The sequence below is a fragment of the Genypterus blacodes genome, unplaced genomic scaffold (assembly GCF_046128005.1).
Source record: "Genypterus blacodes isolate CSIRO-AG114 ecotype Tasmania unplaced genomic scaffold, CSIRO-AGI_Gbla_v1 ptg000209l_1, whole genome shotgun sequence".
Lineage (NCBI taxonomy): Eukaryota > Metazoa > Chordata > Actinopteri > Ophidiiformes > Ophidiidae > Genypterus > Genypterus blacodes.
This window is the reverse complement of record NW_027467008.1, coordinates 375128-388575: the sequence shown is the minus strand read 5'-3', so window position 1 is coordinate 388575 and position 13448 is coordinate 375128. Positions and strand designations below refer to the sequence as shown.

The following is a 13448-nucleotide window of genomic DNA, read 5'->3' as shown; positions in this document are numbered from 1 at the left end:
ACCATGGCAACAGGATGAACACACACTGAGGACGTTGCCCAAGGTGATCCAAACGCTCCCGTATGCGCTGACTGCATGCCAGACTGAGCTGTCGTCTCTCAGGCGGCTCTAAGTGCTGCAGCCTGTTACACAATGAGGCTGCAGTCCCTTTGGTGATCAGAGAAGCTGAGTGTGTGACACACACACACACACACACACACACACACACACACACACACACACACACACACACACACACACACACACACACACACACACACACACACACACACACACACACACACACACACACACACACACACACACACACACACACACACACACACACACACACACACACACACACACACACACACACACACACACACGGCTGAGAGGAGGAAGAGGAGGGAGCGTTACAAACTCACACCAGCAGGACAGAAACATGAAGCAGTGAAGCTCCGAGTGAGAGTGTGTGACATGATGCAGAGCACAAACATGTTTATTAACTACACACACACGCACACACACGCGTGTGTCACGTGTTTGGTCACCAGATGAAGGCCCAGCTGGTCATGAGGCAGCAGAGCGTCTCCACACAGAGAGACTCCAGTTCATGAGCTCTCTGCACACGGACTCAGTTCATGTGTCACATCTCCGTCTCCTCCTTTGGTTCTGTCCCCGGCCCCGCCTCCGCCCGTCTCCTAGGTGATGTAGATGCGGTGGAAGTCGTTGGCTCCGAAGGCGCAGTTGCACTTGGGGCACTTCCTCTGCCGCGTGTCGTAACGCATCTTCAGGCACTCGTAGCAGAAGACGTGGAAACACTTGGTGAGGACCGTCTCCTTGTCCCGAGTGTTACAGCAGGGACAGCGCAGCTTGGCCTGGACACACACACACACACACACACACACACACACACACGTTACAGTGACTCTAACCCTGCTGATGCTGGGCCTGTGTGTGTGGCCGTCCTCTCACCTTGTACTGGTTGATCTCCTCCTGCAGGATCTCGTCTGCGTCAGAGTAAACCTCCACCTTCTTCTGCTTCTCCAGCTTCCTCCTCAGCCTGGACAGATCCTCCTGAGGGAGAGAGGAGGCGTTACAGTGGCGGCTCCGTGCTTACGAGCGCTCGTTAGAGAGACGGCGTGCGGCTCGTTAAACCCACCTGCGCTCGCTTCAGGTTGCTGATCTCCCTCTCCCGGGCCGTGCGGTTCTCAGCTACCGAGACCTGGATCTCCTTCAGCTTGGCCTGCGTGTGCTCCAGCTGCACCTTCAGGTCCTCCGCCAGCTGGGCCGCCTCCACCGCCTGCAGCAGCCGGGGAGAAGAAGAACAAACCGGACACACTCCATAAAGTAATGCGGGGGGGATTGCGGCGCGGTCACGGTGTGGCGTTTACGTAGTGAGAGGGGATCAAAGCGTCAGAACCAGAACCAGAACCCTGTGCTGCGGCTTTACGGGCTCAGAGCAGAGACGCTCACACACACACACACACACCGGGCTTCAAAGAGACGCTGAGCTCCGTTACTGGAGATCCTTCACAGGAAGTCAGAGTTATCCTGTGTTCAGAGCTCTCCTGGCTCTGAGCCCAAACACTTTAGGTCCCAATGGAGGACTTCCTGTCTCCCTGATCTACACAGTGACTCTCCTGGTGGCGTTTCTCTCCTCACCTTCCTCTTGTTGAGTTCCAGTGCTTGTGTGCGGAGGGCGAGCTCTTTCTCCAGAGCGGCCAGCGTGCTCTGGAGGATCCCCTCCTTCTCCTCCAGCTTCTGAACCACCAGGAGCTGAGCGTCCACCTGAGGGCCCACAGAGACGCGTCAGTGCTTCAGCTTCACACACACACACACACACACACACAGACAGACACACACACACTGAGCTGCAGCTGCTTGGTCACCTGGGTCTTGAAGGTCAGGACCTGGTCTGCCAGCTCCTCCTTCTCCTCCTTCAGCAGCTTGTAGATCTGGTTGGACTTGATCCTCTCGCTCATCAGCTTGAAGTTGGCGTCGTCCTTCTCCCTCAGCTGCTGCAGCAGGCGGCTGTTCTGCTCCTGCATGTCTTCAAAGGCCTGGCCCGTCACGTCCATCTCACTCAGCAGGGCCTCCTCCTCCTGACGACACACAGGGGACGGGACAGTGAGACAGGGAGATAGTGAGACAGGGAGAGAGACAGACACTGCTGTGAGGTGAGACACATGTTCACGTAGCAGTGGACACCAGGATGAGTGTTTCCAGATTAACTGTGTTCTCACGGTACAACACTGAACCGATCAGATGTTTACACTCTGACAGAACGGAGCTCAAACTCCTACATGATGTTTTTACCCATAATTCCGAGCGGATGCAGCAAAGACAGAGCGTCTCTCCTCTCTAATGGGAGCAGACGGAGCAGCTCGGCTCTCTGACTCTTTGTTGCAGGAGGTGTTTTGTGTTTGCGACACATCTGGCTGTGTTTGACTCCTCCCTCCTCCTCCTCTGCCCGTTTATGAGCCGGGCTCTGCCTCGTAAACAAACAGCCGGCTTGTTTACTGCAGAGCTCTGGCTCAGCGTCTCTCTGCAGAGGAAGAGGCCAGCACATCTGCTCCCAGTACGACTCGCTCACTTTAACTTCATAGCAGGTAACAAGACGAGAGTAAACAGCTGAATATGAAGCTGATCACACTCAGCCTCTCTCACATCTGCTCTGTTACACACACACACACACACACACACATCTGTCCTCCCCTCAGCTTCAGCCTTCATCACCACCGGGCCGTGACGACGACTCATTTACAACTCTCACACTCTTTCTCTGCCTGGAAATCTATGACATCTTTTTCAAACCTTTACAGAGTGGAAAGCAGAAGATGATGATGATGATGTAAACATGAGAGAGGATGAATGATGAGAGTGAGGCACACACACACAGATGGAGGAGCAACGGCTTTCATTTCTGCTTTGCCACTCTAAGATTAGAGCTCTGACTTCTGGATTCAGTCATCACACCACTTTCATTATGACACACACACACACACACACCTGTTTGGTGGCGGCCAGCTTCTTCTGCAGGTGCTCTATGGTCTCCTCGGCCACTCTGATCTTCCTCAGGGCGTCCTCGTCTGCCAGCTTCTTGCTCTCCTTCCTCTCCCTCTCCTCCAGCTCGCGCACTCTCATCCTCAGCTCGTCCACCTGTTAAGACCGGGGACAGGAAGTAAGGTGAGTTTGGTTTCGCTGTGGGAAGCTGAGAGCCGCAGAGACGCAGAGAGAGAGAGAGAGAAGACAAACCTCAGCTTTGGATTTGCGTTCAGCGGCCATCAGCTGCACTTTGTCCCTCTGTTCCTTAGGAGCAGACTTGTACATGTCCAGCAGCAGCTTCATCTCCTTCTGAGACTCCTGAGCCTTCCTGCAGGAACAAAGAAGAAGAAGAGGTGATGAAGCTGAGGTACACCTTCACACAGGTTTACCCACAGTGCAGCCCTGGTTGAAGATGTTTACTTGAGTTCTACTCGGAGCATCTTCAGCGTGTCTGAGTCCTTCCTCTTCAGCTCGTCGCTCCGCTGCCTCTCCCTCTCTCGCTCCCTCTCTCGTTCGCGCTCCGCCTCTCTCTCCCGCTCCCTCTCCCTCGCCCGCTGCCTCTCCAGCTCCTTCCTCCTCTCCTCCTCCTCCTCCTGGTCCTCGTCCTCCTCCTTCTTCACGTCCACGCTGTCGTTGGCGGTCTCCTCCAGGATCAGAGGCCCCGCGTCTCCGCTCTGGCACCGCAGCTGTCAACCCAGGAGGAAAAGATGGCGTCAGAACAACAACATGCTCCTCTGACGGTCCTGACACACAGAGGGCGGAGCGGCTGGACACAGCGAGCCGCTCTATTGCTTTGGTGTCAGCCCAGCGAGTGAAGCTGCTGCTCTATGAGTCACGTCACCTTGTTGATCTCCATCTGCGTCTCCCTCAGCTTCCTCTTGTAGCGCTGCACGTCACCCTTCAGCTGCAGGTTGTGGTTCTGCAGGCTGCTGATCAAGTGTCTCATCTCCCGGTTGATCGGTCCTGAGGGGGCGGAGAAGGGAGGGGGGGGGACAGACAGACACACAGCTCAGTCAACACAGGCTCTGGTTCTGAGTCACTCAGGCCTCATAGATGATATCATCAGCCCTGTCCTCACACAATCTCTGCTACACACACATCAATGTGGAGACTCAATACAGCACAAGGGTAGAGTTACATCTTCTTCCTCTCTGCTCTTCTTCATGTAGCAACTACAGCATAACTCAGACCAAACCCTAATGGAGGTCTTGTTGTTGTGGCAGAGGTGTGTGTGTGTGTGTGTGTGTGTGGTTCTGATGGTACCTGCTTGCTCGTTGGCTGCCAGGTTCTGCTCAAACTCAATGCGCAGCATCTCGTACTCTTTGCGGACCTGAGCCAGTGTGTCCTCCAGCTGGATGACCTCCGTCCTCAGCTTCTTCTGGAGGGACAGCTCGTCGCTCTGGGACACACACACACATCCATTTAATTTAAGTGTCCACATTAGGACCAACAGGGGTGTGTGCAGATGTGTGTGTGTGCTTGTGTGTGACACACCTCCATGTGCTCTATCTGCCTGAGGTGAGCGTTCTTGGCGGTGAGCAGCAGCGCTCTGGCCTCGTCCAGCTGCGTCTTCACGCCCAGAGACTCGTTGTAGAGGAGGGAGAACTGAGACTGGAGACATTTGTACTCCAGCGTCTCCTTCACCACCTCCTCTGGGACGTTACGCAGGTCCATCTGAGAACAGAGCAGAGCGTCAGCGTCACCCTCACAGTCTCTCTGGATGCTCTAGGAGGATTGTGGTTGAGCAGCAGCTCTACCTTGAGCTTCTCGCTCTCCCTCACAGCCTCTTGGAGCTCCAGCTGCAGCTTCTCCAGCTCGGCCATGCGGCTGTTGGCCAGCTCCTGGTTGTGCTCCAGCTCTGCGTTCAGACTCTCAAACTACGAGGGAAACAATCATGGTCACATCTTCATCTTCACCTTCACCTGAGAGGAGCAGGAGCACAGAGGAGCTCTCACCTTCTGGATGTTGAGTGTGATCTGGCCTCCAGGAAGCCCCCCTGAGCTGCCCGAGCTGCTGTATCCAGACTTCAGCTGAGGACCCCAACCACAGAGACAACATGAGTCAGAGCATGGCTTTGTTTATCTCACACACTCACACACAAAGAGAAGGATGTGCCTCAGTAGCAGCAGCTGGTTGGACATGCTTTGATGCTTACTGTCTTCATGCTTTGATGCTTACAGACTTCACCCATGGAAGATGCAAACCTGTGACTCATGGACAGATCAATATCACACACACACCTGCTCCATGGCCTCAGCTAGATGCTTGTTGAGCTTCTGTTCTCTGTTGCGGAGCTTCTCGATGTCCCACTGCAGGTCCTCCACTGTGGTCTCCATCTCAGACACTTTGGTCTCCGAGCTCGTCACTTTGTCCACCAGCTCGTTGTACTGAGAGGAGAGGAGACGACACGACCGTGGTCAACACAAACACACATGTACAGCACCTCTGATACACGCTAACACGAGTCAGGACCAGGACCCCGTACCTCCATGGACATCTTGTGGTGTCGTCCCTGCAGCAGGGTTGCCAGGTCCTGCAGCCGGCTGCTCTCCTCCTGCAGGCTGAGGTTGGAGGCGTTCAGCTCCGTCTGGCTCTCGCTCTCACAGTCTGACACAGGGAAAACAAGTTGGAGTAAACAGAGCAGGTGAAGAGGCGTGTCTACTGGCCACCGGGTCTCCATAGTTACCTGCAGCTTGGACCTGCTTGCACATGTGGTCGATGCGTCCGTGCAGCCGGTCGAAGACGCGGACAAGGCAGCCCACCGCCTCCTTACTGAACTGCATGCGCTCCTGCAGCTGCAGAGCCAGCTCCTCCTCGCTGCTGTGCTCCAGTGTGGACAGGAAGGACTTGGCGTTCTCGCTGAGGGGAGGCGGCGGCGGCGGGGGCGCGTCTGTACGCAGCGGGAGGAGGCCAAGGACAAAAGGAGAGTAGGTAACAATGATGTCAAAGCATTTATACTGACTGTTGGACTAAATGGAGACGGTGTTGAGATGACAGACTGTCTTAGGTGATGGAGGATCTGTCTCCTCACCTGCTGTGGCGTCCTGCGGCGGCTCCGTGGGCGTCAGCACTTCCTCTGACCCATCAGGAGGAGGAGGCTGCTGCTGCTCCTGCTGTTCCTCCGGCTGCTCTCCCTCACTCTGTCCCTCTGGAAGAGGAGGTGGAGGGACGGCGGGGGCCAGCGACGTTGGCGTCACGCTGTCCTCCTCCGTCGGCGTCGTCTCGGGGAGGCTGCCGGTGGGTGGCGGCGGAGCAGACGGCGCCGGAGTTTCAGGCTGGACGCGTTGGCGGAGGACGAGCACGTTCTCCTCCAACTGGAAACATGTGGACAGGGAGAGTGTGTGTGTGTGTGTGTGTTTGAGGACAAAGCATATTCAAACATTCTGTCTGTGTTTGGTGAACTCCTTCCTGTCTCTGACCCGTCCCTACCTGAGACCAGTAGCGGTTGACGATCAGCAGCGTGGTGTCGTCGGTGGCTTGTCTCTTCTCCAGCTTCTCGATCTTCTCCCTCAGCTCGTCCTCCATGGTCTGACGCTGCTCCAGACGCTCACACAGCTTCTTGTTCTTGAACTGGATCACCTTCATGTCCATCTCCTCCTGCAGAGGGACAAACAGACAGAAGGACATCAGAGACTGGACATGTCAGAGGGAGGTGTTGGTTGATGTGGAGGTCACGTGACTGACCGTGGAGGAGACCCCGGCTATGCGTATGGGCTCGATCAGGGTGGTGGTGGTCTTCTCCTCCTTCTTGCTCTTCTTCTCAGGTGGGCCGGGGGGGCTGTCCCCACCCGAGGGGCGCTTTCCTCCCCCAGCACCTGACATGTTTCCTTCCTGCTAACAAAGACGAAACGGACATGAAACGTTTGATGAAGCGCCGTTATGAATGTGGAGCTCATTCATTTAGTGACAGCGAGCAGCGGCGGTAGCTTAGAGGCGGAGTGGAGCTGAGTTTACTGCAGACTGACGCGCTGCTGAGGGATGTGAACATTAAAGTGTTCGTCCCTGATGTGTTAACAGCGTTCTTTCCTCATGTGAGGAGCTTCAGCCTCCTTCAGCTGCGTTTCCATCTTTCTTCTTGTTAGCGAGCGGGCTAAAGTGACTTATGCTAATGCTAACGCTGATGCTCCGAGCTCATTAGCGGAGTAGCGCTGTTTATTGGGCGCGTGTAGAATATCTTACTCGGCCTCGACCAACACACATGAGTACAAACAAGAAGAGTGAGTTTGAGAAACGTTGCGCGAGAAATCGTCTGATTTTAACCAAATGTTTAACGCAACAAACCTTCGACAGCAACGATTGAAACCGTCAGAGCATCCACCAGCCACAGGAAGTGACGAAGGGGCACTTCCGCTAAAGAGCTAGAGTCAGACACAAAATAACAATGAAATATTTAAAAAATACTAAACGTGTTAAGGCTCATATTAAATACGATTTTTTAATAATTAAACGATTTACAAAAATAACAAATTTACAAAGGACGACTGTTTTTGCGAGACATTTTTTGACGTTGTTGTCGATCTTAGTTTGGATGACATCACTATTGTAAATGTATTTATCGGATGACATCACTTGTTGGCATCGCTGTTATTCACTTGAAGTATAACTCACGGTAAATAACTTCAGGTGAACAATAAGACGAAAAGTCGCTTACAAGTAGCGGATTTGGCAACGCGTAATTCCCGCTCCGTCCAAGAGGGGGCAGCATTGCCTCAGCCGATCAAAAGGAAGTTTCAAGAAATGTAAACAGAGCTCAGGTGCTAGCTTACCGCTGTTAACGTTAGCTGAGTAGAACCGAGGCAGAACCGCACCGTCATGGCTCCGCTGCTGCTTCTGCTGCCTGAGAGGAGATGAAGACACGGAGCCTCGTTACTCTGCGTCCACGTTTAGTCGTTTAATTGCGTGTTAGGTGAGTAATGTCCGGTAATGACAGTGAACCTGCTGCAGCAACAAGGCCAATGACGAAGACAGCTAACAGCCATCATGGATGAAGGGCACGAGTGTGACTGACAGCTGCACGCTCCCACAGTCACAACATCATAGATCTAACATTGATAATTTATATTTGATGGAAATGTGGCGTTTGTTTGCTGTTAGTTCCTCTTTGTAAACGCAGCTGTGTGTTGGTACAGATTCCTATCTTGTCATCATGACCAAAGACATTGTTGTTGGAGAAGAACTCCCAGACTGGGTGGGGGCCAAAGAGTTCTACCAGAAGTATGACCCCAAAGAGGTCATCGGCAGGTGAGTCAGCATAATCCTCTAATGACACATGATCCAGAGTGTGATGATCTGTGGTGTGACGTCCTGTCCTGTCCTGTCTCGTCTCGTCTCGTCTCGTCTCGTCTCGTCTCGTCCCGTCCTGTCCTGTCCTGTCCTGTCCTGTCCCATGCCGACCCGTCCTGACCTGTCCCGTCCCATGGTCCTGAGCAGGGGTGTGAGCAGCGTGGTGCGCAGGTGTGTGCACAGACCCACAGGGGAGGAGCTGGTGGTCAAGATCATCGAGATCACAGCGGAGAAAATGACCGACCAGGAGCTGGAGGAGGTGAAGACCTCCACCCTGAAGGAGATCCAGGTCCTCAACATGGTGAAGGGACACCCCTCCATCAGTACGTAGAGACGCTGCTCTGCTTCACTCTGTGATTCTCTTTGTGGAGGACGAATGATGATGTAACTGTTTGATGTCTCTGATCTCCTTCAGTCACTCTCATTGATTCCTACGAGTCGGCCACCTTCATCTTCCTGGTGTTTGACCTGTGAGTATGAGGACAGATGACACACACACACAAACACACATGTGTTCCCTGCATGTAATCAGATCAGTGTCTTCATCTTCCTCTCTCTCATTTTGCCTCTCAGCATGAGGAGAGGAGAGCTGTTTGACTACCTCACTGAAAAAGTCACTCTGAGTGAGAAGGAGACCAGGTGAGCTGCAGCTGCACACACACACTGTGCGGACATGACACCAGGCTCTGGGCTCACCCTCCTCCTCCTCCTCCTCCTCCTCCTCTTCTCCAGGAGCATAATGCGGGCTCTGCTGGAGGCGGTGCAGTACCTTCACTCCTTCAACATCGTGCACCGGGACCTGAAGCCTGAGAACATTCTGCTGGACGATCAGGGACACATCAAGCTGTCTGACTTTGGTTTCTCTGTGCAGCTCGGCCCCGGAGAGAAGCTCAGAGGTCGTTCAAACTCAGAACAGATGGCCGCACATGCAGCGTTCTGTAGATAGTTCAGCCGTGTGAATAGTTTCTTTGTCTTTGTTCCTTTGACCCATCAGAGCTCTGTGGGACTCCTGGATATCTGGCCCCTGAGATCCTGCAGTGCTCCATGGATGAGATGCTCCCCGGCTACGGCAAAGAGGTGGACCTGTGAGTGTCTCTGATAGATGTTGTGTTAATCTGATAATGTGTTTGGCTCAGCGTTGTGACGGGCGCGGTCCTCTCTGTGTCGGTCAGCTGGGCGTGCGGCGTGATCCTCTTCACCTTACTGGCCGGCTCGCCGCCATTCTGGCACCGCAAACAGTTGCTGATGCTGAGGATGATTATGGAGGGCCGCTATCAGTTCAGCTCCCCAGAGTGGGACGACAGGTCTGACACGGTGAAGGACCTGGTAAGACTCTGACCCGTCTGATCCATCTGCTCCAGATCACACAGCACACTTGGTATTTTCTCATTTATTTATAATTAGTATTTATAATGCTGGATGTCGGTGAGCCGTGTGTGTGTGTGTGATCTGTGCTCAGATCTCCAGGCTGCTGCAGGTGGACCCGGCGCTCCGTCTGAACATCGATCAGGCCTTAGCTCACCCCTTCTTCAGACGTTACCAGAAGGAGGAGGTGCGGCTCTTCAGTCCTAGGAAGTCGTTCAGGGTGCGTCACAAACGAATGTGTCTGCAGCACGTTGACCCAGAGCTGCTGCCATTATTCCTCCCTCTGTGTTTACTCAGGCCCGTGACCTTTCACCCTGAAACCTCTGTAGTGAAGCAGCAGAGAGAATGTAGACATACGTACATGCAGGGCCTCATTATAGAGCAGCACACTTCATGTCTCAGCTGCTCCATCTAAAGCTGCAACACACACGGAAACAGCATCAGTGACTGAGTTCAGATGTAAACTCTTGTAAAGTTGTCAGAGTGTAAAGGTAAACAGGATGTAACCGGTGGTCATGTGGTCCTCAGGTGTTGATCATCAGCGTGCTGGCCTGCATCAGGATGTACGGTCGGTACCGCAGGGCCCGCCCCCTGACCTGGGAGGTGCTGGCCCTGGACCCCTACTCCATCCGTGGCGTCCGCAAGCTCATCGACGGCTGCGCCTTCCGCATCTACGGGCACTGGGTGAAGAAAGGAGAGCAGCAGAACCGGGCCGCCCTCTTCCAGAACGCCGCCAAGATCATGCTGCTGGACCTGGAGGACTTTGAGACCTAAGAGGTCAAACTCATCTATCCTGACCTCGCATTCCTCTTCTGTGTGTGTGTGTGTGTGTGTGTGTGTGTGTGTGTGTGTGTGTGTGTGTGTGTGTGTGTGTGTGTGTGTGTGTGTGTGTGTGTGTGTGTGTGTGTGTGTGTGTGTGTGTGTGTGTGTGTGTCATTTCAGGGACAGGCACATTCCTACGCCGCATGTGCACCACGGCGACGCATGCATCATGCAATACTCCACTCTGTGTGTGTGTCAGGTCATAATGTTTGTGGTGTCACAGGCTCACAAACGCACAAAAACATAAACATGTTACAAATGTGTTCATTCAGGGTTGAACCACCTACAGCTGAAGAGTTCCTCACATCTCTGTCATGACTGATATGACTCTATAATGATGTGTGTGTGTGTGTGTGTGTGTGTGTTATATGAAGGCTCTGTCTGCTCTAACGTGTTGCATGTGAATGCAGAATGTAAACACGTCTGAAACATGAATGTATCATATCAGGAGTGTTCGTGGTAGAGATTCCCTCTGTTGTTATGCATGCAGACATTCCGGCTCTGTGACGACCACTTGATTCCTTTTCCTGTTCAAACTAAGCAGCAACATTCCCAGTGTTCCCGTTTAACTCCAGGTGTTTGTGTTCCTGAGGTCTGTGCAGTAAACGCAGACGTGTTCGTCAAAGAGAGAAACGGCTTTATTAAAGACATTAAACTCAATATTAGACATGCAGAATTGTTTGCTTGATTATTTTTTCTGCTTCCCGCTGCTGAGCTGCTCTAACGTGACGTTGATGCCCGACGCCATTTCCTTCATCCGCTTCTCGAGTTGGGCGGAAAGGAGCGCCATCTGTTGTCCGACTTCCTTCTCTATCATTTCCTTCAGTTCTGATTTGGAACCTGTAACAGCCGAGACAGGAGCGGGTCACAGAGCGTCACAGAGCGCCACAGAGCGCCACAGAGCATCACAGCTGGCTTTGCTTTCAGACTCCGGCTTGTTCTGGACACATTTACCATACTCACACGGGGAGTCGCTCTGATTTACGGCCTGGCTCTGCGCCGCTCCCTCAGCCTCTGGGGGCGACGCTTCCTTTGTTTCAGGAAGCTTCTCTGGCTCTACTTCCCCTGCCTCATTCTCCATCACAGCTTCATCATCTAGGGCAGGAAACCAAGTGTACTTAAGACGTATGAAGTAAACATGTGACCCCGGTGACCTTCTCTGATCTGGCTGCAGCTTTGGATTGTTTCAGTTGGGTCTTAGGTTGTGTTCCAGGCCTTTAAAATGTTGGGAAAGTTGCACCCTTTGTTACCTGGAACAGGCACAGAGGAGTCCTGTGTGGGATCCTCGCCCTCCTCCTCCTCCTCCTCCTCCTGCTCCTCCTCCTCCTCCTCCTCCTCCTCAGGCATCCCAGGGTACGTAAAAGAAAGATCCAGTTTGAGCTGTGGGGGGTAAAAACAAAATACATGACGGTCCCTGAGCCCAACACCTGTGAGTCAGTGACCCTCCTCCCTCCTCCTCATCCTCCTCCTCCTTCTCTCTGTCTCTCTCTCTCTCACCTGAGGAATGAAGGTGTATTTGTAGAGTTTGCTGTGTCTCATGTAGTTGCTGTAGATGTACTCCAGACATGATGTCACTCTGTCACCGCTGAAGAGAGCCACGCTGAAGGGAGGCCGCTGTACACACACACACACACAGATATCAAAAGCAGTACGCACACACACACATCCCTTAAAGTGAAGCTGTGAGTGTTTACTCACCCTGACTGAGTGACAGAGCAGCAGGTCCTTGCAGTATTCCAAACACTGCTCTGTGTTGTCGTCTAGAGTTTCTGCAGAAGAAGAGTTTCAAACAGATGAAGAGTTATTTGGTCATTGTTGTGCGACTCCACGTCCTGCTGAGGCGCCGTACCTGTGTTGACCTCGTGGATGGACCTGATGATGGACAGGAGGGCAGAGGTTTGCTCCTTAGTGAAGCCGCTCCGTCTGCAGAAGAGCAGCGTCTGCACGTAGAGCTCCAGCAGGATCCCTCTCCTCGGCTCTGGGACATCTTCTGATGCAAACACACGGCACAAAGCACTGTGGGGAGAGGAGAAGTGTGTCACTGCTGTGTGTGTGTGTGTGAGAGAGAGAGAGAGAGAGAGAGACTGGAAAGGTGTGTTTTTGTTCAGAAAGTGGGTCTGGAACCTCTCCAGCTCAGGGATCGACTGCAGTTTGTCAATTTCCTCCATGTCGTGGTAGCTCACATCTGTCCTGAACACAGACACACACACACACACACACACACACACACACACATACACAGAGAGAGAGAGGGAGGGAGAGAGAGAGAGAGAGAGAGAGAGTAAATAAAGCAGCACACAATGATGGTGAACTAAATCTAAGTGCGTGCGTCCGTGTGTATGGGTGGGTGTGCGTGTGTGTGCGTGTGTGTTTGACTCACCACAGCTTCACTTTAGCTTTCCGGGGCAGTGGCACCTAAACGCAACATAAGAGATTCAGATCAATATGCAGATTTGAAACCTTGAGATAACAGCGGTGTGTGTACTTGTGTGTGCACTTGTGTGTGCACTTGTGTGTCGTTGTGTGTCATACCTTTAACTTCGCATCCATTTCCTTTATCTTCTGTTACAGTTCAGAGTAGAAACAAGAATGTTTTGGGATGCGACCCGACCAGCCTCACTTCCTGTTTACCTCGCGCGTATCTTAGCGACAGTCCCGCTCGCGCGCCAACGAACAATAAAACATGTTTTATAAACCTTGAAATTTTATTTCTATATGTTGTATGCGTGTCTTATTTAGATATTTAACAATCTAATATGTACAGTATTGATTTATTGATCGGCTGATGGTTGTTTTCCTTTGAACCTTTCCTCTGTTCGGCCTTATTTGTGTTTGTGCTGAGTTTCGGGGTGTAAACACTCAATAAACCGTATTTATATCGAAACAACAGTTATAATGACCTCACACTGAGCCATGACGTCAGGGCTCATGTAGGCTCCGGGCTCAGA

At 52.8% G+C, this 13448-nt stretch overlaps 3 protein-coding genes across 4 annotated transcripts; 1 reads left to right on the top strand and 2 right to left on the bottom strand.

Annotated features, from left to right (window-relative positions):
* Window positions 1-489: 489 nt before the first annotated feature.
* Window positions 490-7371, bottom strand: rnf40 (ring finger protein 40). 2 transcript variants are annotated; one of them, XM_076169698.1, is made up of 20 exons: window positions 7312-7357; window positions 6715-6864; window positions 6460-6627; window positions 6062-6344; window positions 5717-5920; window positions 5516-5637; window positions 5271-5417; window positions 4986-5060; window positions 4788-4907; window positions 4525-4704; window positions 4294-4429; window positions 3872-3993; window positions 3451-3716; window positions 3241-3358; window positions 2995-3144; window positions 1875-2087; window positions 1648-1773; window positions 1145-1285; window positions 958-1059; window positions 490-860 (listed from the first exon to the last, which is right to left on the bottom strand). In XM_076169698.1, the coding sequence occupies exons 2-20, from the start codon at window positions 6850-6852 to the stop codon at window positions 684-686; spliced, it is 2988 nt and encodes a 995-aa protein (XP_076025813.1). In that variant the 5' UTR covers window positions 6853-6864; window positions 7312-7357; the 3' UTR covers window positions 490-683. The 2 variants fall into 2 exon arrangements, with proteins under 2 accessions (XP_076025813.1, XP_076025812.1); XM_076169697.1 differs by having other exon boundaries at window positions 491-860; window positions 6715-6861; window positions 7312-7371.
* A 302-nt stretch (window positions 7372-7673) lies between these two features.
* On the top strand, window positions 7674-11160 carry phkg2 (phosphorylase kinase, gamma 2 (testis)). Its single transcript, XM_076169622.1, has 10 exons — window positions 7674-7936; window positions 8160-8271; window positions 8461-8636; window positions 8729-8783; window positions 8887-8952; window positions 9046-9209; window positions 9308-9398; window positions 9486-9639; window positions 9773-9898; window positions 10207-11160. The coding sequence occupies exons 2-10, from the start codon at window positions 8177-8179 to the stop codon at window positions 10450-10452; spliced, it is 1173 nt and encodes a 390-aa protein (XP_076025737.1). The 5' UTR covers window positions 7674-7936; window positions 8160-8176; the 3' UTR covers window positions 10453-11160.
* On the bottom strand, window positions 11140-13116 carry cfap119 (cilia and flagella associated protein 119). The gene is made up of 10 exons (XM_076169614.1): window positions 13033-13116; window positions 12881-12915; window positions 12625-12690; window positions 12350-12516; window positions 12199-12269; window positions 11998-12114; window positions 11829-11880; window positions 11751-11798; window positions 11464-11595; window positions 11140-11340 (listed from the first exon to the last, which is right to left on the bottom strand). Exons 1-10 carry the CDS (start codon window positions 13048-13050, stop codon window positions 11189-11191), a joined length of 858 nt encoding a protein of 285 aa, XP_076025729.1. The 5' UTR covers window positions 13051-13116; the 3' UTR covers window positions 11140-11188.
* Window positions 13117-13448: the final 332 nt, after the last annotated feature.

Coding starts and splice junctions, on each gene's coding strand:
- rnf40 (XM_076169697.1), bottom strand. CDS start 6,852: ATGTCAGGTGCTGGGGGAGGAAAGCGCCCCTCGGGTGGGGACAGCCCC. Junction 6,345..6,459: donor TCAACCGCTACTGGTCTCAG/GTAGGGACGGGT, acceptor ACATGTTTCCAG/TTGGAGGAGAACGTGCTCGT. Junction 4,430..4,524: donor GGCAGATAGAGCACATGGAG/GTGTGTCACACA, acceptor TGTGTGTCCCAG/AGCGACGAGCTGTCCCTCCA.
- phkg2 (XM_076169622.1), top strand. CDS start 8,177: ATGACCAAAGACATTGTTGTTGGAGAAGAACTCCCAGACTGGGTGGGG. Junction 8,953..9,045: donor CTGAGTGAGAAGGAGACCAG/GTGAGCTGCAGC, acceptor CCTCTTCTCCAG/GAGCATAATGCGGGCTCTGC. Junction 9,210..9,307: donor CCCCGGAGAGAAGCTCAGAG/GTCGTTCAAACT, acceptor TTGACCCATCAG/AGCTCTGTGGGACTCCTGGA.
- cfap119 (XM_076169614.1), bottom strand. Junction 12,691..12,880: donor AAAGCTAAAGTGAAGCTGTG/GTGAGTCAAACA, acceptor GTCTGTGTTCAG/GACAGATGTGAGCTACCACG. Junction 11,881..11,997: donor AATACACCTTCATTCCTCAG/GTGAGAGAGAGA, acceptor TACCCCCCACAG/CTCAAACTGGATCTTTCTTT.